The sequence below is a fragment of the Pelophylax lessonae genome (genome assembly GCF_965119305.1).
Source record: "Pelophylax lessonae genome assembly, chromosome: 2".
Classification (NCBI taxonomy): domain Eukaryota; kingdom Metazoa; phylum Chordata; class Amphibia; order Anura; family Ranidae; genus Pelophylax; species Pelophylax lessonae.
This window is the reverse complement of record NC_138769.1, coordinates 736,261,437-736,289,010: the sequence shown is the minus strand read 5'-3', so window position 1 is coordinate 736,289,010 and position 27,574 is coordinate 736,261,437. Positions and strand designations below refer to the sequence as shown.

At 41.7% G+C, this 27,574-nt stretch overlaps 1 protein-coding gene and 1 long non-coding RNA gene across 2 annotated transcripts in view; one reads left to right on the top strand and one right to left on the bottom strand.

The window, feature by feature from the left end:
* LOC309547181 overlaps window positions 1-27,574 on the bottom strand; it is a 683,824-nt gene that overhangs the window by 323,491 nt on the left and 332,759 nt on the right. The window lies entirely within an intron of this gene.
* LOC309547178 (olfactory receptor 6B1-like) lies at window positions 19,636-20,574 on the top strand (the record flags this gene model as incomplete). The annotated part of the gene is made up of 1 exon (XM_082246966.1): window positions 19,636-20,574. One exon carries the CDS (start codon window positions 19,636-19,638, stop codon window positions 20,572-20,574), a length of 939 nt encoding a protein of 312 aa, XP_082103092.1.

Sequence of the window (27,574 nt, the reverse complement as noted above, 5' to 3'; positions counted from 1 at the left end):
GTGTATGTGAGTTAGGGACCTTAGATTGTAAGCTCCTTGAGGGCAGAGACTGATGTGAATGTACAATGTATATGTAAAGCGCTGTGTAAATTGACAGCGCTATATAAGTACCTGAAATAAATAAAATAAATACAGTGGTGCAGGCTTTTTAGGGGTAAAAATAGGTAATGAGGAAGGAAAAAAATGCCTCTTCCCCTTCTGTCAAATGCCCTCTGAAAAGCGATCCACCACTCTAATACAGAGGAAGTAAAAGGAATAGACTCCACAAGAAAGCATTTGGATGATATAAAATACGAACAAAGCAATCAAAGGGAACACATATCATACTATTTTTAACTTGAAATTTCAAAGAGTTTGCATTAAAACATAGTTTAATTTTGGTTTAAAGTTCAAGCCTGGGAACCTTCATCTTTAATACAGACTGACAAAACCACCGGGACTGCCTGACTGATTCAGAGAAATTACAATGTATAGTTATTGTGAGATATCTTCATATCTAAAGTATGACAAGAAAATCACGCTTACATAAAAAATAACATTTGATTGAAAGAAGATTGCCGAGTGCTAATTAAAATTTTCTTTCCTATCTTATTACTGAGTGAAATTATCATATTCAGATTTTAAACATACTTTGATCCTATTGGAATCCATGGGCACTGAAGGATTTCATATATGGAGAAAATTAAATACATTTTGCAAAAGAATAATTGCCAAAGGTAAGCCTTGTTTCATGGTACATGGTAAGATATACATTGATCATGTAGTGTCATGGTGTCATTCATAAGATATACATTGATCATGTAGTGTCATGGTGTCATTCATAAGATGTACATTGATCATGTAGTCTCGTGGTGTCATTCATAAGAATAATTTTGAATATGTAGTCTTGTGTCATTTACAAGATGTACAGTACATTGATCATATAGTCTTTTAGTGTCATTCATAGGATGTACATTGATCATATAGTCTTTTAGTGTCATTCATAGGATGTACATTGATCATATAGTCTTTTAGTGTCATTCATAGGATGTACATTGATCATGTAGTCTCATGGTGTCATTCATAAGATGTACATTGATCATGGTGTCGTTCATGTGACTTATATTGAATATGTAGTCTTGTGCTGTAATTTACAAGATGTACAGTACATTGATCATATAGTCTTTTAGTGTCATTCATAAGATGTATGTAGCACCCTCCTAGATAGGTGCTAGGAAAAGCATAGTTTTTGCTCTGCCTGCTTATCAGGAGAGCCTGATCTATTAGGTCTGGCTGTTACATGTGCTCAGGGTGTGATTCATCTGGTCTGAGGGAGTGTCCTCACTTTATCCAATAGGGTAGCCTGTTGGACAGTGAAGGAAACCCAGCCAATGACGCACAGGCTTTTGTGGCTGTCCCAGTGGATTGGCACAAGAGTGGTGCATCCTGGGATAGGTCATAAAAGCCAAGGGCACATGTGACAGGGCGTGTTTGGGCGGGAAGCCGGGTCCCAGAAGGAGGGTGATGGCTGTCTCTCCTCCTGTTGCTGAGGAAGGTGGTCACAGGCGGTCAGCCTAGTGGACTGAGTGTGCGATGCTGAGTCAGGAGGACAAGTGGAGCTGAAGGCAGAGCAACCCAGGGAAAAATAGTGTCCGTGAGTACCGGGAAGCTTGCCAGGGGTCTGCCCAGGAAGGGGAACACTCCAGTGGAGAGTCAGTGAGCAAAAGGCTAGCATGCACGGGAAGTGAGAAAGGGGATGCCAAGTTAGGACCATGAAGAGGAAAAAAGGCTCAGGAACATATTGTCTACTTCACTTCAGTGGTAAGGTGAAGCAGCGGCCTTGCCGCATAAACTGCAGCTAGTTGTCCTCAGATTGTGCATAGTTCACCGTTGGAGTATCCCACTCATCCCTTCTCCCATCCAAGTGTTAGGATTGAGTTCCCCTGCTGGTGACACTGTGTTGCCCTGGGCTGAATGCTGCACTTCTATTGTCCACCAGCAGGTGTCTCCCAGAAGCCAGCAGGCTTCTATGATCACCCAAACTGTGTTCAGCTGCCAGGTGGCTATTTAAGGCTGCTCCTCCCTTTCCCAGGCGCGTCACTATTTTGAATGCCTCCTTGCTGCCTGAGATCCTGATCCATACCCTGATCTATCCTGTACCCCTTGCTCCTGCTCTCTGCCTTGTATCCAGTCATCCAGTCTAGTCTGCCCTCTTCCTTGCTACCCTGCTCCCCTTGTCCTGTATAGTGTATATATTTGTAGATAGTTGGTTCTTTACTTATTGTGTCTTTGGGGTTGGTTTTTGTTTACTGGTATTTGCTTTGTTCACTGTTGCTGTGTATGTTTGTTTTGTGGTTCACTATAATAAATTTCACTTTAAGGCTATCTATATAGTGTTGGTGTGTAGCTACATGTGTCTGGTCTCCCTAGTTGCTGCTGAACCCTGACACCAAGTTCCAATAAAATACAAAAATAAACAACATCCCCTGGATTGTTCATTGTCTGAGCCACATGTTAAAGTGATAAGCTTTTACTGACTGTTGCTATGGGTAACCCAAGGGAATCCAATCTCAGCAGCTCCCTAGGGGGCAGTTCTACATGTACATTGATCATGGTGTCATTCATAAGATGTACATTGTGCATGTAGTCTCATGGTGTCATTCATAAGATGTAAATTGATCAGGTAGTTTCAGGTTGTCATTCATAAGGTGTACATTGATCTTGTAGTCTCATGGTGTTGGTAGGGCTGGTGGGTTTTAACACTTAGCTGCCACAAATATGCCTCATTGCCTTGTTCTGGGATGTGCTCCATTGGTACCCCCAGAACAGTGAACAACCACAGGTCATGGTTAACTACCAACCATAGGGAGCCTGTAGGCACCACTCCCTAAGATGTTAACACTATGCAGCCAAACGCTTACTAATAAGGAAGCAATATCTGGGTGCCCCCCATCTTGCTAATCTGGGTGCCCCCCATCTTGCTAAAGGGGGCTCCCAGATTCTGATAAGCAGCGTGCACACCTCCATAACCATTGGGCTAGGTTTACGGGGAAAAGGCCCTTGTCCTCATCAACACAGAGACATGCCAATATACCCCCCCCCCCCATGTAAGCTGGTATGGTTCAGGAGAATGAAGGGGGCACACTTGCTACCCCTTTTCTGTCCAGTCAGCCTGCATGCCTAGATAAGGGTATGGTTTGAATTTTTGGAGGGGCCTCATGCTTTTTTTTTTTTTTTCATTTTTTGGGGGGTTCCCACTTAAAATCTATACTAGACCCCTTATTTCTGCATGAGACCCTCACCAAAATTCATACCAGACCTGAAGGGCCTAATATGAATTATAGGGGAAACCCAGACTTCGTTTTTTCCTTTCTAGACTATTCACAGCCAGTAAAGGAATTAGGCCGGGTGACTAGGGATGATCGAACTTTTCAAAAGTTTGGTTCGGCCAGAACATCCGAACTTCCCGAAAGTTCAGCCCGGATTTCAGAACCCCATTGAAATCAATGGGACCCGAACTTCGGTAATCAAAATTTGAAGCCCTAAAACACCATTTTGAAGCCCTAAAACCCAATAAATGCCCCTAAAAAGTGCCTAGGGTTCTGGGTCACACCCCAGGGACTATTAATCACACAAAAAAAAAGTTCTTAAAAATGGTAATTTTTTCACTTACAGAACAGGTTAGTGGCTTCTCTCTTTTCACACCTTGCCGGTTTAGTAGCAAGCGTTTTTTTGGGCATTTTTTGGGGTCTTTTGAGGCAGGCAAAACATCTGAACAAGTGTATACGGGTATATATACACACCCATGTATGTATATATACACCTAGACATATATAGGTGTGATAGTAGCAGAAATGTATGCTTTCGCTAATGAAATCATTTACACCAATATAGTTACGCTCCTATCACACCTATATATGTCTAAGTGTAAAATACATATAAGTATGTGTGTAGATATACCACTATACACAAGTTCAGATGTTTTTCCTGCCTCCAAAGAACCCAAAAAAATGCCCAAAAAAACGCTAGCGCCAAAAAAAAAACGCCCAGGTGTGTTGTTGCAGGCATTTTTGGGGGGTTTTTGGAGGCAGGCAAAACATCTGAACTTGTGTATAGTGGTATATATACACACATACTTATATGTATATATACACCTAGACATATATAGGTGTGATAGGAGCGTAACTATATTGGTGTTAATTATTTCATTAGCGCAAGCATATATTTCTGCTACTATCACACCAATATATGTCTAGGTGTATATATACATAAAGTATGTGTGTATATATACCCGTATACACAAGTTCAGATGTTTTGCCTGCCTCCAAAAACCCCAAAAAAATGCCTGCAACAACACACCTGGGCGTTTTTTTTTTTTGGCGCTAGCGTTTTTTTGGGCATTTTTTTGGGTTCTTTGGAGGCAGGCAAAACATCTGAACTTGTGTATACGGGTATATAGACACACATACTTATATGTATATATACACCTAGACATATATAGGTGTGATAGTAGCAGAAATATATGCTTGCGCTAATGAAATAATTAACACCAATATAGTTACGCTCCTATCACACCTATATATGTCTAGGTGTATATATACATATAAGTATGTGTGTGTATATATACCACTATACACAAGTTCAGATGTTTTGCCTGCCTCCAAAAACCCCCAAAAAATGCCTGCAACAACACACCTGGGTGTTTTTTTTTTTTACGCTAGCGTTTTTTTTGGGCATTTTCTTGGGTTCTTTGGAGGCAGGCAAAACATCTGAACTTGTGTATAGTGGTATATATACACACATACTTATATGTATATATACACCTAGACATATATAGGTGTGATAGGAGCGTAACTATATTGGTGTTAATTATTTCATTAGCGCAAGTAGTGTTTACTGCTCCTTTCACACCTATATATGTGCAGGTGTATATATACATACATGGGTGTGTATATATACCCCCTATACACATGTTCAGATGTCATGCCTGACTCCAAACATGTGCTCAAAAAATCACTATAGACACCTGCAGCCAAGCAAGCTGACAGGGGCGAAGCCATATTACTGCAGCGAAAGTGACTTCAGAGAAACTATCTTTTCTCTATAGCGGTCACCCTGATATGGAAGGGTTTGGTCACCCTGCCATAGCAGTCACTGTCAGTTCACCCTACACTACATTACGGTCACCTGATATGGAAGGGGTTGGTCACCCTGCCATAGCAGTCAGTTAACCCTACACTGTAAATACAAAACAAAGAAAGGGCGCACCAGCCTAGCGCATTATCCTCAGCGAGTTTATTAGATAAAAATTAAAATCAGCTACTCACAAACAATCGTGAAATTCAGGCACATCAATTCCATAAAGCCGCCTCATACCAGAGGACCAACATCTTTACTGGAAGCAGAGGGCTGACGCGTTTCGAGGCTGTGCCTCTTCCTCAGACCCTGGAGACCATGGTCAAATCCGTTGTTTAAATATGGTATGGAAGACCAGGCCTCCACATGGCCCTTGGGGATGTGGGAGGAGATATCGCCCAAATGGGCGTGGCTACACAGCTAATTGCCCAAAAACATTGCAGATTACAATTACAATTTGCTAGCCCTATGCGACCATTCACTCCACTAGTGAGCTGACCAGTCCATAAAAGCTTCCCAACTCATCGTAGACTCTACTTCAAAAATCATACATGCCAATTAATACATTTAAGCTAGCGTAGTAAGGCAGACCTGTGCATGACTCGGTCTATACTGTACAGGACATCACGTCCTCCTCTTGCAGTGATGTAGGGACAATACAGCGCATAGTAATAGTCTGACCATTGCTTATGTACATCCAAAAAACTATATATATACATCTGTACAACGGTCACCCTGACACTTCACACTTTCCCTACAGAAACTAAATTTTTGCATCTAACTAAAGTGTAAAAGAGCACCCTAACTACACTAGATATCCCTTTCCTCACACTAATAAATGCTAAATGACACTTTTAAAGTAAAATTAACAGAACTGCTTCCACTCTCTTTCATGTCCCTGTATTACAATGCTAGGAATTTGGCGGGGGCTATCTTATATACTGGGGGGGCGTATTCACTAATGATTGGACTATGGACCCCCTAGTCACTCCAATCACATTCCTAGCATTCTCCTGCCCCTTCAATTGGCTTTTGCTAATGGTTCTGGTCCAATCACGGGCTTTTAAAGCCCATTTCCTGAACCATTGCATTTTGGTCGGTTCTGGTTGCCGAATTCCAAACTTTTTCAGCAAAAAATTCTAAATTCGGCCGAACCTCGAACACCCAATGTTCGGGACGAACCGATGGTCGACCCAAACCGTTCGATCATCCCTACGGGTGACATCACTGATCGTTAAGGACATGGTGGGTGCTGGCACCTGCCGCTACCTTAACAACCATTGAAATCTATGGTAAGAAGCTGTTAAACAATGCCAGGAGAAAAACCTCCTATACTGTATATGATGTTCGGGATCTGCCAAACAGGCCTAAAGTGTGATGTTCAGACGAATGCTCAAACAAGCAAAGCTCAATCAGAGCCAGGAGCTCATCCCTAATTTTTAAAAAATTGAGAAAATCACAGGTACAGAAAACTTGACCATGTGGTTTCCCTGCGGTTCCCACACCCAGGATCGCTCTGCGGGCTGCGAAGTGTGGGGGTTTCATTTAGAATAGATAGCAGCCCCGTGCGTCTCACAGTGCAATTTGGCTGTGGGTGGTTGCAAGTGCGGGAATCAATGCAATTCCCGCACCCACAACCAGAATGCACGGCCCGCACTAGTGTGAACCGAGTCTAAAACCTAAAAGCTGATTGGTTACTATGAATAGGAGCACTCAATTCCATTTTAGTAAATCACCACCACAGAGTCTGTTTTCGGCAGTAACAGCGTATTGTACAACAGCTCTGCAAAACAACAGGCCCAGTGAGGAGCACACCCAACTGGAGCCACATACAACTAAGACTGCGGTAGACCCATGAGATGCAGAATGGAAGATGCCATGGAGAAGCAGAATGCAGCCTGGCCAGTCCACACCCAAAGGTGGAAGGTAGTCATAGCCCCTGCATTGTCCCTTCTCCTCTGAAACCTGTCCCTATCTCTGGACAGTTCCTTTCCCTACAAAAAATGAAAAACTATCAAAAGAAAAATAACAAAATAAAAAGGTGGAACACCAGCGTCACAGTCAGAAAAAACTGCAGCTGATAATTTTAAAAAAGGGGGCAGGCAGGGGACAAAAAAAAAAGACAAAAAAAACAAAAAAAAATGGTATACAGCTCTGTATACAGAACTATGTTATGTTTTAAACACTACACTACACTATACTGACACTACACTATACTGACACTACACTATACTGACACACTACACTGATACTACACTATACTGACACACTACACTGATACTACACTATACTGACACACTATACTGACACTACTCTATACTGACACACTACACTGACACAACACACTGACACTGCACTATACTGCCACACTACACTGATACTACACTATACTGAGACACTACACTGACACTACACTATACTGACACACTATACTGACACTAGACTATACTGACACACTATACTAACACTACACTATACTGACACACTACACTGATACTACACTATACTGACACACTACACTGACACACTATACTGAAACTACACTATACTGACACACTACACTGACACTACACTATACTGACACACTACACTGACACACTATACTGAAACTACACTATACTGACACACTACACTGATACTACACTATACTGACACACTACACTGACACACTATACTGAAACTACACTATACTGACACACTACACTGATACTACACTATACTGACACACTACACTGATACTACACTATACTGACACACTACACTGACTCTGCACTACACTATACTGACACACTACACTGACACTACACTATACTGACACACTACACTGACACTACACTATACTCACACACTACACTGACACTACACTATACTCACACACTACACTGATACTACACTATATTCACACACTATACTAACACTACACTATACCGACACACTACACTACAAAATAAAAAAGGCAGAACACCAGTGTCGCAGTCAGAAAAACTGCAGCTGGCAATTTTTAAAAAAGGGGGTAGGCAGGGAAAAAACAAAACAAAAAAAAGAAAAAAAAAGTATACAGCTCTGTATACAGCACTAGATGGTATGTAATGCTGTTTTAAACACTGCACTACACTAACACACAACACTGACACTACACTATACTGACACACTACACTGAGACTACACTATACTGACACCCTACACTGATACTACACTATATTGACACACTACACTATACTGACGCACTGCACTGATACTACACTATACTCACACACTATACTAACACTACACTATACTCACACTCTATACTAACACTACACTATACTGACACACTAAACTGACTCTACACTATACTGACACACTACACTGACACTACACTACACTATACTGACACACTACACTGACACTACACTATACTGACACACTATACTAACACTACACTATACTCACACACTATACTAACACTCCACTATACTCACACACTACACTGACACTACACTATACTGACACACTACACTGACACTACACCTGTGACGGTTCGCACCGTCACTGACAGTGAAAAAACTATGTGACAGATAAATTGATCGTTTGGACTGCTTCAGTTGGTCAGACTTGTGACAGGTGCATGTCATCAGCCCAAACACCTGTCTTCCACGGATTGTAAATCATGCTAATTTGCTCACCTATTGTTTACTGTGGGTTCTCAGTATTTACACTATAATAATGTATATTATATCTTGTTTTATCTTTGGTGCCGGCAGTCTGGGCTTCCAGGCTGACTTAAGTATGCTGAGCTAATTAGCATGTGAATAATAACCTTGTCTAGATGGGATTAGCCATGAGTCAGTGTACCTCGTTAGCTATTCATTGTGTGATGTTTTGGGTAAATATTCATGTAGTGACCGACCTACTTCTAAAGTGTATAAAAGGATGTTTGTTTTAATAAAGGCGTTAGTTGTTTCCAGTATACAAACTGTAAGGCTAGTTTTGTATGACTGTGTCTGGGATTTGATATCTATGTTCATGACTGCGAGGAAGCCGTATACTGACGGAAGTCCACAAGTACAGTGTGGGTCTGAGGTTCCGACACAACACCATACTGACACACTACACTGACATTACACTATACTGACACACTACACTGACACTACACTATACTGACACACTATACTAACACTACACTATATTGACACACTATACTAACACTACACTATACTGACACACTACACTGACACTACACTATACTGACACACTATACTAACACTACACTATATTGACACACTATACTAACACTACACTATACTGACACACTACACTGACACTACACTATACTGACACACTACACTGATACTACACTTTACTCACACACTATACTAACACTCCACTAATACTCTACACTCAGAGTCACAGTAAGTGAACACACTAACTCACTAATAGCAGACTTAGCTCTGCTCCGTCTATCTCCACTTAAACACACTGCAAAAGCTTTCTATGGGAAGTTATATTTTATAGTGTGGGGTGGGATTATGAGCACTGAGCCATGATTTGAGAAAGTCATCATCACTTTCAGGGTTCTGACAGTGCTCTGTGCCCATATCTGCTTCATCCAATTAGGGCCATAGAAAGCACAATGAACCGCACAGTGCATTGCAGGGTGCTTGGAAAGTGAACAGCCCAGCGAGTGCTCAGCAAATTCAGGTGTTCACAGAACGGGTGAACAGGTGATATTTGAGCCAAAATTTTGCTCAGATTGAACCATTTTCCCAACACTAGTAACAAATTACACTACTAGGAGCATACTACACATTAAAAAAAATTCAAGGTGTTCTACGAATGGTGACTGTGCCAAGCAAGTGACCTCCTGTGGTCAGTGTGAAGCTATTTTGCACAGAGCCTAGAAGATCGTGGCTACCACTTGAGTAGCACCAACTACTACCGTATTTTCCAGCTTCCCCATTGGTCCATCGGGTTTGAGATATGCACAGTTACATCGTACCAAGCTGGACCAATGCAACTACAATACAAAAAAAATTCAACTTTTAATTGATAACTCCCAGTAGGACCTCACTGACTGACACTTTGATTTCCCTTTAATGAGCAATTAGAGTTAAGTGAAGTTCCTCAGGGAGTTTGTCTGCAGAGTCGGTGTTGTGTATATATGGAGGGAGCAGCATCAGCTCTATAGAGATCCTTCTGATGGGACACTCTGCTGACACTGTGAGATGTAAGTGACGGTCTACCTTCACTGTGAATGGTACAAGGTATTTGTTGGCCCCTATACCCGTAGGCAGAGAACTCACCCAGGGGCCCATGTACACAGGCGTCAGTACAGAGACAAATTTAATTTTTTGGGCTCTAGGTTCATTTTATTTACATTTTATGTTTGATTTTTAAAACTTTTATTGGCTCTTCATTCTTTTTATTTACATTTTTTGTTTGATTTTTAAGACTTTTATTGCCTCTGCGTTCATTTTATTTACGTTTTTTGTTTGATTCTTAAGACTTTTATTGGCACTGCGTTCATTTTATCAATTTTTTTTTATTTTTAAGACTTTTATTGGTTCTGCGTTCATTTTATTTACGTTTTTTTTTATTTTTAAGACTTTTATTGGCACTGCGTTCATTTTATAAAATTTTTGTTTGATTTTTAGGACTTTTATTGGTTCTTCGTTCTTTTTATTTACGTTTTTTGTTTTAGATTTTTAAGACTTTACTATTTTTATCAAATATTCACATGTACGAATGTAACATATTATACCCCCATAGAGCACTGGGAGCTTCTAAAGATAGGGCACAGAGGGAGCTGTTCACTTGTCTCTCAAATGTATGTGTGCATATCACAGATATATTATCAATGTAACACTTACAGGTATTTATTATTAGGCTGTCTTTAGGCAATATTGATTCTCAAGAAAAAAAAATATTTTCTATGTAGCATTTAGGCAAAGAAATATATATTTCAAATGTTATTTTTCCGGGTTTTAATCTTATTATTATATATATACAGTATATATAAAATGTGAAATGTTCGTTTTCCGGGTTTTAATCTTATTAGTTATTTTAAAAAACAAAAGTAGTTTAACTGTAAATTAACGGTATATAATTTATGCCATAAAAAAAACATTAAGAAGTGCAGCACAAAATATTATGCTAAATATATCCGTGAACATTTCTTAAGCGATGTTATGCTGGTGCGCTAACATTCCAGTGTATTTTTGTTATTAATATTATATATTTTTTATTATAACTATTATTATTATTATGTAATTTTGGTATTGTTATTTCTATTAATATTAATATTATTATTATGTATTATTATTTTTATATTTGTGTTGTTTTTATTACTTCAACCACTTCAACACAGGACACTTTCGCCCCTTTCCTGCCCATGCCAATTTTCAGCTTTCTGCGCATTTTGAATGACAATCACGCAATCATGCAAAACTATACCCATATGAAATGTAAATATTTTTTTTTACACAAATAGAGCCTACCTTTGGTGGTATTTAATCACCACTATTTTTTTTTTTTATTCTTTGCAAAACAAACAAACAAAAAAACTTAAAAATGTTGAAAAAGAACATGTTTTTCTTTATTTCTGTTTTTACTAAATTTTGCAAATAAATAAGCTTTCTTTATAAATTTAGGCCTACATGTATTCTGCTGCATTTCTTTGATTATTAAAATAACCCAAATCAGTGTATACTATTTAGTTTGTAGGAAAGTTATAGAGTCCACAAACTATGGTGTATATATATATATATATATATATATATATATATATATATATATATATATATATATATATATATATATATATATATATACAGTATCTTAAAAATAATCAATCCTGATGTACTGGCAGCCTACCTAAATTCTTGAGGCCCTAAAATGTCAGGATAGTAAAAATACCCCCAAAATTACCCCTTTTTGTAAAGCAGATAATCCAAGGTATTTAGTAAGAGGCATGGCAATTTTTTTGAAGTTGTATTTTTTTTTTACATAATGTTTTGGAAAATGAAGAAATAAAAAATATATCTATTTTTTACATTATTTTTACATACTGTCAACATGGCAGTACAGCATAATCATATAACTGGTGTGGCGGTGATCAGGGAAACTGACTGGTGACAGTATGTCAAAAAATTCTTTTTTTTTTTTTCAATTTTTTAAATATTTTTTTATTTTTCAATACTTTTTTTTTTTTTTTTACATTTTTTTTTTAAATACATACATACCATAGTAACACTGTACTACTCCGTGAAGGTGATTGGGATTTTTTTTTCTTTTCTTTGCACACTGTGAATGTTACAGTTATAAGCAACCATTATTTTTCTAAAAAAAAAAATACTCATTCAGTGTTTACTATTGTGATTAGCTGTGAGTGGCCAAAGTTAATCACATGGTACAGATGAGCTGTGATTGACCCTGTCTGTACCATAGAAAACCCACCACAAGAGCAAGGAGGGGAAAAAAGGGGACTTTTAGTGACGCCTGGATAATCATTCAATCATACTTACGATAATATTTCTGATATTTTTTTTGAAAGAATATGTTAAAATCATTCCCAAAATTGGAACTCATGGGAGAAAATTTAACAAATGAGACACATAATGACATAAACGCTCTACATATAACAAAGAAATAAACAAAATATATCTAGTGATGAATTGTCAAACATATCAAGATCGGATCCCAATAGTCTGCGTCCAGAGCCCCGGCGCGTTTCGTCTTAGGCATGGTTGTTGGACCATAGCTGCTGCACTGGCTATGTATGTGCTGTGATTTCAGGCATTGAGCCTATTTTTTCGGATACGCTTGGACTGTGCCCCCCCCACGGCTTTCCAGAGATACTCCATGAACCAGCAGCCCTCCAAAATTGGGCCCTCACAGACCCAGAGATGCCGGTATTTACCTACAGATTTATTCAGCCTAAACATTCAGGTTGCTATTTTATGTTCCTTGTGTTTGGGATATAGTGATGTGGATGTAGGGCAGCTCCATCTTTTTCCATCTTCTAGATGGACCTCCAATATATTGTTTTTGAATTGTTTGTTTTTAGATTTCAATGTGATGGTAATGACCACTATCCTCCTGAGGAAGATAGACTAAGTCGAAACATGTCGGGGAGGCACTGGACGCAGACTATTGGGATCGGACCTTGATATGTTTGACAATTCAGATATGTTTTGTTCATTTCATTATTTTATGTAGAGCTTTTATGTCATTATGCGTCAAATTTGTTAAATTTTCTCCCATGAGTTCCAATTTTGGGAATGATTTTACCATATTTATTCAATAAAGTATTTGAATTTTATTCAAAGTATGATTGAATGATTATCCGGGCATCACTAAAAGTCCCCTTTTTTCCCCCTCCTTGCCCTTGGGGTGTGTTTTCTATGGTGCAGACAGGGCCAATCACAGCCCATCTGTACCAAGTGATTAGCTTTTGCCAGTCACAGCTAATCACAATAGCAAACACTGAATGAGTAGTTTTCATTCAGAAGAAAATGGTTGCTTATAACTGTAAAATTCACAGTTATAAGCAATCATAATGTGTAAAAAAAAAAAAAAAAAAAAAATCCTGTTTATCTTTCCAGAGTAGTACAGTGTTACTATCATCATCATATGTATGTAAAAAAAAAAAAAAAAAAAAAATGTAATAAAAAATATTAAGAAAAAAAAAAAATAAAAAAAAAAAGAATACATATATTTTTCTTTTTTTTTTTTTTTAATATACTGTCACTAGTCCCTGATCACTGCCACACCAGTTACAGTATCTCACAAAAGTGAGTACACCCCTCACATGTTTGTATTGAGTGAAGGCTGTGATACTTATGTACATGAGATTTTTTTTTTTTTTTCGTTTTTTTTGTTTTGTTTGTAGAATTTTGAGGAAAATAATGAATGTAATCCATTTTGGAATAAGGCTGTAACATAACAAAATGTGGAAAAGTGAAGCGCTGTGAATACTTTCCGGATGCACTGTATATACCATATGAAACAATATATACACTATATATATATATATACTCAATGACACTGGCAGACTATTAGCAAATGTAATTTGACAAAGGATCGGCTGTTGGGGAATACAAAGCAGCTGCTCATTTTTATTTTGGCAACCTGTAATTTCTGGTAAAAGTGGGCGGGGCCGGGCGTTGAAGCTGCAGCAGCAGGGAAAGGAGCTGGAAAGTTGTTTTTAGGACATCTCTTAGGTCCTCAAGCGGTTAACCACTTGCTGGCTAGGTACGTCGGTTCGCGGTAGTGCTCGGGGGGGGGGGGGGGGCGTGCGCCCCCATTAGGCAGCGGGGAAGCAGATCCACGGGGCTGGCGGCCGCGATCGCTCCCCGTGGAGAGAGAAGGACGGTCAGCTGTTGTAAACACAGCAGACCCGTTTTCCCTGGAATGATCACAGAGCGCCTGTGATCCTTCTATTTAGGAACACAGGTCTCTGTGTTGATTACATAAGCCCCTCCCCCTCACAGTTATAAAACACCCCCTCACACTTAACCCTTTGATCACCCCTGGGTTAACCCCTTTCCTGCCAGTGTCATATTTTTAGCACTGACTACTACTGTAGTAATGTCACTGGTACCCCCAAAAGTGTCAAAAATGTCAGTTAGGGGTCCGATCTCTGCGCCGCAGATAGTAAAAATAAAAATGACATAAATCTTTCCCCTACTTTTGTGCAAACCAATCAAAATACGCTTATTGGGATTTTTTTTTTACCAAAAATATGTAGCAGAATACTAATTGGCCTAAAATGATGAAAAAAATTAGATTTTTTTTCATTTTTTGGAGGGAATGTTATATAGCAGAAAGGGAAAAATATATATATATATACAGTGGGTACGGAAAGTATTCAGACCCCCTTAAATGTTTCACTCTTTGTTATATTGCAGCCATTTGCTAAAATCATTTAAGTTCATTCTTCTTCCTCATGAATGTACACATAGCACCCCATACTGACAGAAAAACACAGAATTGTTGACATTGTTGCAGATTTATTAAAAAAGAAAAACTGAAATATCACATGGTCCTAAGTATTCAGACTCTTTGCTGTGACACTCATATATTTAACTCAGGTGCTTTCCATTTCTTCTGATCATCCTTGAGATGGTTCTACACCTTCATTTGAGTCCAGCTGTGTTTGATTATACTGATTGGACTTGATTAGGAAAGCCACACACCTGTCTATATAAGACCTTCCAGATCACAATGCATGTCAGAGCAAATGAGAATCATGAGGTCAAAGGAACTGCCTGAAGAGCTCAGAGACAGAATTGTGGCAAGGCACAGATCTGGCCAAGGTTACAAAAAGATCTCTGCTGCACTTAAGGTTCCTAAGAGCACAGTGGCCTCCATAATTCTCAAATGGAAGACGTTTGGGACAACCAGAACCCTTCCTAGAGCTGGCCGTCCGGCCAAACTGAGCTATCGGGGGAGAAGAGCCTTGGTGAGAGAGGTAAAGAAGAACCCAAAGATCACTGTGGCTGAGCTCCAGAGATGCAGTCAGGAGATGGGAGAAAGTTGTAGAAAGTCAACCATCACTGCAGCCCTCCACCAGTCGGGGCTTTATGGCAGAGTGGCCCGACGGAAGCCTCTCCTCAGTGTAAGACACATGAAAGCCCGCATGGAGTTTGCTAAAAAAACACCTGAAGGACTCCAAGATGGTGAGAAATAAGATTCTCTGGTCTGATGAGATCAAAAGAGAACTTTTTGGCCTTAATTCTAAGCGGTATGTGTGGAGAAAACCAGGCACTGCTCATCACCTGTCCAATACAGTCCCAACAGTGAAGCATGGTGGTGGCAGCATCATGCTGTGGGGGTGTTTTTCAGCTGCAGGGACAGGACGACTGGTTGCAATCGAGGGAAAGATGAATGCGGCCAAGTACAGGGATATCCTGGACAAAAACCTTCTCCAGAGTGCTCTGCACCTCAGACTGGGCCGAAGGTTTACCTTCCAACAAGACAATGACCCTAAGCACACAGCTAAAATAACGAAGGAGTGGCTTCACAACAACTCCGTGACTGTTCTTGAATGGCCCAGCCAGAGCCCCGACTTAAACCCAATTGAGCATCTCTGGAGAGACCTAAAAATGGCTGTCCACCAACGTTTACCATCCAACCTGACAGAACTGGAGAGGATCTGCAAGGAGGAATGGCAGAGGATCCCCAAATCCAGGTGTGAAAGACTTGTTGCATCTTTCCCAAAAAGACTCCTGGCTGTATTAGATCAAAAGGGGGCTTCTACTAAATACTGAGCAAAGGGTCTGAATACTTAGGACCATGTGATATTTCAGTTTTTCTTTTTTTATAAATCTGCAACAATGTCAACAATTCTGTGTTTTTCTGTCAGTATGGGGTGCTATGTGTACATTCATGAGGAAGAAGAATGAACTTAAATGATTTTAGCAAATGGCAGCAATATAACAAAGAGTGAAAAATTTAAGGGGGTCTGAATACTTTCCGTACCCACTGTATATATATATATGTATTTTGTTTATAGCGCACAAAATAAAAATCGCACAGGTGATGAAATACCACCAAGAGAAAGCTCTATTTGTGGGGGGAAAAAAAGACGACGACGCAACTGTCTGTTAAAGTAACTCAGTGCCGAATCGCAAAAAATGTCCTAGTCATTAAGGGGGCAAATCCTTCCGGTCCAGAAGTGGTTAAAGAAAGTATTTTTTTTTTTTTTATTGTGGATGTGTTTTTTTTTTTTTACCCGAAGATCCTGCCAGCAGCAACACTTCCTGTTTTAGGAAGGCAATGGTAAGCTGATATCACTTTATTAGCATCAGCGTTCTCAGCCTGTTGGGCAAGCTTCTTCATTTGGCTGTTGAGCTGCAGGAGTAAAGGAGCTGGACATAAGAGATACATCCTAAAAATTTTGCTAATTTTTTTAGGCTGTTGAGCTGCCTCTCATATAAAGAGGATGACCTCAAGAGTTGCATCACAGAGGGAATACTGGTATAGTAAAAATAAATACTTTATTAATTAAGTAAAAATGAATAATTGATAGAGTATATCTAATATTAATACCTGATAGAGTTTGCATGCCAGGCTGACAACCCTGCTGCTAATTATGAGGCAGCAGTTATACTGCGGCAGCGTGCCCCTCCTGCGCGAACCGACGTAGGTATACGTCGGTCACGCGCCTGCAGCTAGGGGGCGAGCACGCACCGCGGGCGGCGCTCTCCCGCCCCCGCTCTTCAGCGGGGACTCCGATGCACAGGGCAGACGGCTCCGATTGCCGCCTGACACCCACGATCGTTCCCCGCTGAGAGAGAAGGACGGTCAGCTGTTGTAAACACAGCCGACCGTTCTTCTCTCCGGAATGATCACAGAGCGTCTGTGATCCTTCTACATAGGCAGACGGCAGTTCTGTCATTCTCCGGCATGATTGCAGGTGGTCAGCGGCCATCGCGGCTGCCGGACCCACTGATTGGCTCCTGCTGTGCCCCCCCCCCGAGAACCCCTGCACAGAATAAAGTACCTATACGAGATTTTGTGCAACGGGGTTGCCCTGTCGCAGTATATAAGTGGTGGGCGGTCCGGGAGGGATTAATGACTTTTATCATCAGCTTCATTTAGTGGCCAAAATGCAGCATAGTTTTTTTGTTAAGGTGTTTCAGAAATCTATACTGCATTTTGGCCACTAGAAGGAGTTGATGATACAGGCATTATTCTCTGGACATTCCGTTCGACTTGCACGGATACTTTTAACATTTGTGCAGCAAATCTTTTATAAATAGAACCCATAGGGAAGTTACTGGTAGGATCTCCAGGTAAGAACTCTGAAATGGATTCACAAAAAGAAATTTGCTTAAAGAGGAAGTAAAGTCACTTAAAAAAAATGAGAAAAAAAAGCCCTGTAAAGAGAAAGGCATAATGAGCTAGTATGCATCGCATACTAGCTCATTATGAAGTACTTACCTTAAAGCGAAGCCCCCGCCGTGCCGCCCCCTCAGCGACAGGATGGCCGACATGTCCAGCCTTCCTGCTTCCTGGTTCGCATCCTCCGGCCATCTGATTGGCCGGAGGCGCGATTACATCACTCCCACACACGTGGGAGCCGCCGTGCACGGCACTGGGCTCTGAAGAAACGGCACGGGTGGCCGTTCCTTCAGAGCGCATGCGCCGATGACGTCATCGGCAGTATGCACTCTAAATATCTCCTAAACGGTGCATGTTTAGGAGATATTTATAGCATCTATAGGTAAGCCTTAATATAGACTTACCTATAGGTAAAAGTTTGTGAATTGGGTTTACAACCTCTTTAAGAAAACTGGTTACAGTGATGCATGGTGCCAAACTTAGTCACATATACTGAACAAAATTATAAACGCAACACTTGTTTTTGACCCCATTTTTTCATGAGCTGAACTCAAAGTTTTAAGAAAATCCGGGATTCATCCGTGAAGAGAACGCCTCTCCAAAGTGCCAGACGCCATCGAATGTGAGCATTTTCCCACTCAAGTTGGTTACGATGACGAACTGCAGTCAGGTTGAGACCCCGATGAGGACGACGAGCATGAAGATGAGTTTCCCTGAGATGGTTTCTGACAGTTTGTGCAGAAATTCTTTGGTTATGCAAACCGATTGTTGCAGCAGCTGTCCTGGTGGCCGGTCTCAGACCATCTTGGAGGTGTAGATGCTGGATGTGGAGGTCCTGGGCTGGTGTGGTTACACGTGGTCTGCGGTTGTGAGGCCGTTTGGATGTACTACCAAATTCTCTGAAACCCCTTTGGAGACGTCTTATGGTAGAGAAATGAACATTCAATTCACGGGCAACAGCTCTGGTGGACATTCCTGCAGTCAGCATGCCAATTGCACGCCAACTCAAAACTTACCACATCTGTGGCATTGTGCTGTGTGATAAAACTGCACATTTTAGAGTGGCCTTTTATTGTGGCCAGCCTAAGGCACACCTGTGCAATAATCATGCTGTCTAATCAGCATCTTGATATGCCACACCTGTGAGGTGGATGGATTATCTTGGCAAAGGAGGAGCGCTCACTAAGCCCCGGTTCACACTGGGGCAACTTTTCCATCCAGTGCAATGGAACCGTTCTAATTGGAGCAACTTAAGTCGCTCCTACTTAGAAAAAGGTTCCTACACTACTTTGGGGGCGACTTGCATTGACTTCTATTAGAGAAGTCATTTGCAAGCCAAGCTGAGGTCGCACGGTGGCTTCAGAGTTGGGCAGCTTTGAATCCACCCCTGTGTGAACCCAGCCTTACACAGATTTAGACAGATTTGTGAACAATATTTGAGAGAAATAGACCTTTTGTGTACATAGAAAAAGTCTTAGATCTTTGAGTTCAGCTCATGAAAAATGGGGGCAAAAAAAGTGTTGCGATTATAATTTTGTTCAGTATAGTTAGATTAAAAAAGTCTGTCTTATTGAACTAAACTGGTTTTGTGTAATCTTGAAGCACTTTGTAAAACTGGAACTTGTGAGTTATTTTTGCTGTCTTCCACTTTTCTTCCATAGATTTGCCTGCCTATGGAAGACTTCCGACAACTCAATGGCCAATCACACCAAGGTTTACGAGTTTGTTCTTGTTGGATTCCCGGGTCTCGCTGAAAGGTATAATGCCGCTGTCTCAGTGGTGTTCTTCCTTATCTACAATGTGGCTCTCTTCTCCAATGCCACTGTGATAGGGTTGATCATTCTAAGAGAACACCTATACCAGCCAATGTACATGGTGATTGGAAACTTGGCCCTCTCCGACCTCATTTTCGACACGGCGACCTTGCCGAAAATTATCGGCAAGTACTGGTTCAAACACGAGTCCCTGTCCTTCTTTGCCTGTTTCCTGCAGATGTTTTTTGTCCACAGTCTCGGTTCCCTGGATTCGTTCATCATCATGTTAATGGCTGTTGATCGGTTTGTTGCAATTTGCAGGCCCCTTCATTACTGTTCCATTATTACCAACAAACTTCTTTTGGTCATTTGCCTAATCTTTTGGTTGATTTCAGCCCTGATTGGACTAAGCATTGCAATTATGGGGGCCCAGTTACCCTACTGTGGGTCGAACAAAGTCAAAAGCTGCTTTTGTTCCCTGACGCCAGTCTCTATCCTGTCCTGTGTGGACTCATTGATGACCAGGAGGATCGTTTTTACCATCGCCATGGTCGTTCACCTTCTCCCGCTTTCTTTTATAATCTTTTCCTATGCAATCATAGTTTGGAAGATCCGATTGATGGCTCGCTCTGAGAATTGGCAAAAATTGTTTTACACGTGCACTACACATGGCTTCGTCATCTTCTTCTATTTTATCCCCAGACTGGCTGTTTATACCTATAATCAATTCCAGTTGATCTCCAACGCAGACTTCAACGTTTTTCTTATTTGCCTCTATACATTTGTGCCTCATGTTGCCAGTCCTATTATATATTGCCTCAGGACTGAGGAAATAAAAAACACTTTGAAAACTGTTGCTAGGAAGGTGTTTAGTTCATAGTACAGTAATACCTTGGTTTGCGAACATAATTTGTTCCAGAAACATGCTTGTAATCCAAAGCACTCATATATCAAAGCGAATTTCCGCATAAGAAATAATGGAAACTCAGATGGTTCGTTCCCCAATCATTTATTGGTATGAATAAACATATGCTGCTATCATATCTATAGTACAGTACTGTGTAAGCATGCCATTCCCTCCCCACATTATGTGTCCCTGTGCTGTATGTAAAGGATTCCGATTTCTACCTATACAGTGCTGTATCAGAGCGTCTTCCGGCGCTCACGTGACTCCTCGGCTCTCTGCTTCTCTCCACCCCTCCTCCCCAGCTGACGTCAGCGGAAGCGCTCAGCCCCGCCCGCTGGGGAGAGCAGAGAGACTAGGAGTTGCGTAAGCGCCTGGAGGCACTCTGATATAAGGTATAATCTGCCTTTTTTTCAATGGCAGCTGGTGCTTCATGGGCTGGGGGGGCAGCAGGTGGACCACACCATACCGCCCCCCCGGACCACACCAGCCCACACAACATAACCCCCCCTGGTTGCTGGTTCACTCACCCTGAAGATGTAGAGGGCAGGCAGGCAGCAGCAGTGGCAGCGGCTGCTTCTCCTCAATCCCCTGCGTCTCATCCCTCCTCCTTGGCCAATGGCATGTCTTCTCCTTTCGGTCAATCGGGGAAACAGGTCTTAGGACCCACTTTCTGATTGGCCAGGAGGAGGATCCGTGTGACAATAGCGAATATACATTCGCTATTGTCACACAACTGGGTGGGCTCAGGGTGCACTGCTCTGCGCCCCGAGCCCACCCTTTTTTGAAGCCTATTAGAGCCTCTGGCTCTAATCACGTGCTTAAAAAAAAAAAAAAAACCCATTGGAATCCAGGCGTCCAGCACCCTGCATGTAGATTAGGGGGCTGGATGCATGGATGGGGGGGGGGGCGGTGCCCCTGAGCCCCCAATGGACAGGCTGCCACTGGATGACATGCTTATACTGTACTAAACCACTTTGACCACTTGCCGACCAGCCTCTGCCTATATACGGCGGCAGCAGACGACTGTTCTCTCAGGAATCAATACAGAGCTCCTGTGTTCCTCCTATTTAGGAACACAGGTCTCTGTGTTGATTTCATAAGCCCATCCCCCCACAGTTAGAAAACACCTCCTAGGCACACATTTAACCCTTTGATCGTCCCTGGGATAACCCCTTCCCTTCCAGTGTCATTAGTACAGTAACAGTGCATATTTTTAGCACTGAATACTGTAGTAATGTCACTGGTCGACCCCCAAAAGTGTCAAAAATGTAAGTTAGGGGTCCGATCTGTCCGCTGCAATGTCGCAATCCCGCTACAAATCGCTGATTGCCGCCATTACTAGTAAAATTAAATAATTAAAAATTACATACATCTTCCCCCTAGTTTGTAGACGCGATTTACCAAAAATATGTAGCAGAATACAAATTGGCCTAAAATGGATTTTTACTTTTTTTTTTATTGGGAATGTTATATAGCAGAAAGTAAAATATATATATATTTTTTTTCATAAATATCGCCCTTTTTTGTTTATAGCGCAAAAAATAAAAATCGCACAGGTGATCAAATACCACCAAAAGAAAGCTCTATTTGTGGGGAAAAAAAGACATCAATTTTTTTTGGGACAGCGTCGCACGACCACGCAATTAAAGTAACGCAGTGCCGTATCACAAAAAATGTCTTGGTCATTAAGGGAGTAAATCCTTCCGGTCCAGAAGTTGTTAAATAACATTATGTGTCCCTGTGCCTGTGCTGTATATAAAAGATGCGGATTTCTACCTATACAGTACTGTATCAGAGCGTCTGCCGGCGCTCACGTGACTTTTCAGCTCTCTTCTCCTCCTCCCCGACTTACGTTAGTGGGAGTGCTCAGCCCCACCCGCCCCGGGGAGAGCAGAGAGACAATGAGTCACGTGAGTGCCAGGAGACACTCTGATATAAGGTATAATCTGCATTTTCTTATACAGCACAGGTACAGGGACACATAATGTTATTTAACAGAGGGGATGGCATGCTTATACTGTACTAAACCACTTTAACAATGCGGGAGTAATACTGCTCGTATATCAAGACAGCGCTCGCATAACAAGGCAAAATTAAAAAAAAAAATCGTTCTTCTTTCAAAACGCTCGTAAACCAGGTTACTCGCAAACTGAGGTATTACTGTAACAAAGTTTTTCTGACTGCTGAGACACATAAACATAAATGATACACAAAATAATAGGTGAGTAATAAAATGTGGGGGGGTGGGTGAGTGGGGGGTGGGGTTAGGTGCCTATGTTCTGATACAAGAATTTAGAAGCCTGCATAATAATGCAGTGTAAAATTTGCCAGCACAGGACAGTTTTAATCAGAAAGAATGGGCCTAAGCAGAGAACACCTAACTTTTACTTTTACTATGGGGAAACGGGAGTGCCCTGGGTCTCCACTACATTTTGGTCTAGTCTTGCTCATTTAAACAAGTGCTGCCTGTGTACATTTGTGCTTTATGTTGCCAGTCCTATTATATATTGCCTCAGAGCTGAAGAAATGAGAAACACTTTGAAAAACATTGTTAGGAAGGTGTTTGGCTCATAGCGGCAAATTCTTTTCAGACTGATGGAACACATGAGCATAAAGGCTACACAAAATACCAAGTGAGTTATAAAATTTGAGGTGGTTTAGGTACCTGTGTTCTGAAACAAGTATTAAAAGACCTAGATAATAATGCAGTGTAAAATTGGCCAGAACAGGACAGTTTGTTCAGGGAGAATAAGCCTAACTGGTATGTGCCTAACCTTTATTTTTATTATGGGGATAGGGGATGCCCTATGTCTCCAGTACATTTTGGCCTAGTCTTTCCCATGAAAAACAGTACTGCCACTGACCAATTTTGACACTGCTTTTCCATCTTTGGTTATTCCTAATAAGAGGTTTGTAGTAATTGACCAGCTGTAGGTGTCAGGTACCTGGTGGAGATCGAGCTGTAGAGAAGGCTTCTCTTGCACCTCCTGTCTAATACCCCTGGAAGAGATGTCAGGAAGTGTGGGATACAGAGTGGCACAAGGGCTGGTATAGCAGACAGCACCAGCTGAGGCTTGACAGGAAACCAATAGCCGTGGATCACCAGACAGGCACTCGGAATTGGAACACCGTGATGATGGATTAGTAGGCAGGAGCCGGAACACTGGATCACAAGCCAAGGGGTCATCAAAAGCCGAGCAGTGCAGGTACAGGAACGTGAAACAAGAGCAGGGTCAGGATACAAGCAGGAGCCAGTACACAGTCAGGCAGTGAGGTACAAAAGAAAGAGACAGGAGCAGGGTCAAAGCAAAGGCCGAGGTCATAGATAGGCAGGCAGGAATCCAGAGGAGGGTCGAGGTCAAGCCGGGTCAAACACAGGTAGGCAGAAGATGGACCAGAGCACAGGTAAACAGGAACAAGCTGAAAGACCACCGTCAATGTGTTCATGTCATTGCTCAGCTTAAATAGGCCATTTGGCATCAGTGCATGCATGAATAGAAAAAGAACTGTTTTAATCGGAGAAGAATGGGCCTAACCAGTATATGCCAAACTTTATGTTTACTATGGGGATGGTGGGGGTGTACATTTTGGCCTAGGCTTTCTCATTAAAAGCAGTACTGCCACTGACCAAGAAGCTGTTAAAGCTGCAAAGGGTGGGCCAACTCAATATTGAACCCTACGGACTAAGACTGGGATGCAATTGAAGTTCATGTGCATGTAAAGTTGTATCTGTTTGATTGCCTGGACTGATGTGGAGGTTCCTCAAGGGCAAATTTATATCTTTATCCAGCTGACTAGGATAGGAACAGTTGACCCCCTTTTTTTTAATTTTAGAAATATGGATAAATATGGGGCTGTGTAGTTGGTGACAGTGTCCCCAGAGTTGACATTTTTAGCCCTTTGTCACTCCTTGGTGGTCCCTTTTTGGAAAAGATGTTTCACACTTATTCGGTTCCAGCAAACTCTACATATCCTTGATATTAAAGATTTTGGGTTCCACGATAGTGATATTCATTCACATGTACTCCTGAGGAAGATCATTGGAAATACGTTGAGTTCGCATGTGAAATATTGGATGAAAAATTTGTATAAACCTCACAATGGACTTGTGAAAGGGTGCTATATGTAATTTTAAATTTGATGTACAATAAAGCCCCTCCCCAAATCACATGAGCAGCTGGAGCAGACATTTAAATTACCTGACCTGGACTTGGCGGTAGATGGTACTGGTTTCGGCTCTGTCTGGCTGGTTCGCCTCTGGCCTCCACAGTACTCTGCTCCCCCTCACGACACCCCCACTTTATTGAAGACTCAGGCCTTTGCCCCACCCCCCGCACCCCCCCCCCCCCACCGCTAGCTCCGCTTCTCTCTCCTCCTCTGGCTGGGCTCTCAGTGACTATCCCTGCTCCTCTTGTTCTCGGTTGGGTCCCCGCAGCAGCCGCTGACACTAACAGTCTGAGCGGCCCAAGACATCACCAGCCAGCATGATCACCCTCGGCTGGGCATTCCCCCTCTCAGCACTGACCTATCTGCATTTGGAGGTGGGAAGGAGGTAGGGTAGGGATGACAGTATTTTGTTTCACCACCGGGCCCCCCCCGGGACAGAGGTAAATTTTCAGGATTCTGCCCAGGGCAATCACAAAGCGGGACATAGGTTGGATTTTCTGGACTCTCCCGAGCAATTCAGGGCACCTATGTGATTGTTGCTACTATTCTGTATGCATTAATACTAGTGGCTTGCTTGAATATGGGCCTTTCTTATGCTGTCTCAATGCTGTTCATTCCCTTAGCTGCTACTAGCGTGACTGTGCTAAGAAGCTCTGACAAAGTGGAGACTGTCCTCTTGTTACCCCATTGTTGCTGGAGTATCCTTCAGCTCCCAACACCCCATCCAAGTTTAAGTTTACAATAAAGCATCAAAAAGAATAACCCCTAAACTTTTCATTGAGCCAGAAGAGTGACTGTGGCTGTGTGCGTGGCTCCTGCTACACCAGTTTAGGGAAAGAACTTGGGCCAAATCAATGGGCCCTTTTGAGGGTGAGTGCTACCCAGATATGCCCTGTAGAACCTTTTTGGAGACCCCAGCATTAAAGTGTACAGGTAATCTTCGTGTACCAGAAGACCTAACCTCCTGCGAGACACTTAATCTTCCCTGAATCAACATGCCGGATTGGTATATTACCCTTCGTCCTCCACACCTAAGAAGAACCACGTCCATGGATGCTATACGAGTCCGAGATGACTTCCACTTATGGCGACGTAGATCTGCCTTGCCAAAATCTGTTATATCCTCTGAACCCAGGAATGCTATGGTGAGCAGCCCAACAGCCTCTCCAGCTCACAACAGAGTTCGCCATGAGGGTTCCGATTGATTTGTCCTTATCTGCATACATCCTTTTCCTTTTTTTTTTCTTTTTTTTCCTCTTCTGGATAACCCCAAGCCAGCGGATCTCCAATTAAAGAGGAACATTCCCTCACTTATACTTCTCGGCAAGATCATCGCCATACGATACCTGATCTATTTCAAGATACTTCGATTCCACCTGAACAGCAAATCTATACTATGCCTACTGATGATCGTCTTCTGAGGTATTTGACTTTCAACCCAGCAAAGCCAGTCCACCATCCTTTACCATATACCTAAAGACCGACACCTAAGGATTAAAATCCAAGACCAACAAGCTTATACTGATAGGTCTCCATTCCTAGTTCCAGAATAGCTACCTAATGTATCCCTTCTTCTCCCACCCCAGCCCCTCCCCTCTCTTTCCCCAACCTCTACCACCCCTCCTTTTTTTTGTACTCTCCCTCTACCCTTCCCTCCCCCCCCCCCCCCCGATGACACTACTTCCTATCCTATCTCAAAATATTCTTTCAAAATTCTTGACTTGCCAAGCTCAAATTCCCCCGGTTGAGATCTAATCTCAAAAGGAGAGTGACTCGATCCCACACACAGGAGCACTACCTTTATGAAGTTGCTATATTATAGACAATCTGAGGACTTAACCTTCAGGTGTTGATAATACATGGGGGCTTTTAAAATTTTACATAAGTATGATGTCTCTCTCTCACCGACTTAGAGGGCGATCACCATATCTTCATGTAAATAGGATCCTATTATGTTCATATACTTTAATGGTTTCTTGTTTTACATTTCTTAGAATTGATAGAATTTTTTTTACATGTTTACTATAAGGCAAAAAAAACTAGTTCATTGCCTCATTCTTCTGGGTCTCAAACCATATTCCCTATTTATGCAACAAATTCACTCGCAAAAACCAAAGGGGTCTCAGTCCTAATCTCTAAAAATCATGACTGGCAACACACAGACTCCCTTACAGACACGGAAGGCAGATACATATTTCTAAAGGGTAAGATTGAAGGTTGACCTGTAAACTTAGCCAACATCTACAGTCCAAATTCTGCACAAGTTAACTTTTTTAGGAATCTCACAACTTCTGGCAGACTTTCACTCAGGCTTAGCCATCCTTGGGGGAGACTTCAATGTCTCGCTATGCCCAATATTAGACACCTCATCCGGCTCTACATCGCTGCCATATAAGGCCCTTTGGCAAAATAAACTGCAAATCCACTACCTGCTTTTACATGACCCGTGGCGTACCCTTCATCCTAATGAAGAGTATCCTTTATTTCCTGCCCCACATAACAAATACTGTAGAATTTACTACTTATTCTTATCCCGGAAGGACTTCCCTTTCTTATCAAACGCAACCATTGAGCCAATTCTGTTGTCAGACCACCATACAATCACTATGACCCTGACCTTTCCAAAAAAAAAATTCACAAAGATCTGGCGCCTAGATTAATCGCTGTTTACATTGGAAGCAGAGATTAACTATATTCGTAACAGCATAAGTAAATTCTTTTAGAAGAATGATACACCCACCTGAGAAAACCCCACTTAGCCAATGAGAAACCCACAGGTGCGTCATACGTGGAATACCCCTCGCAC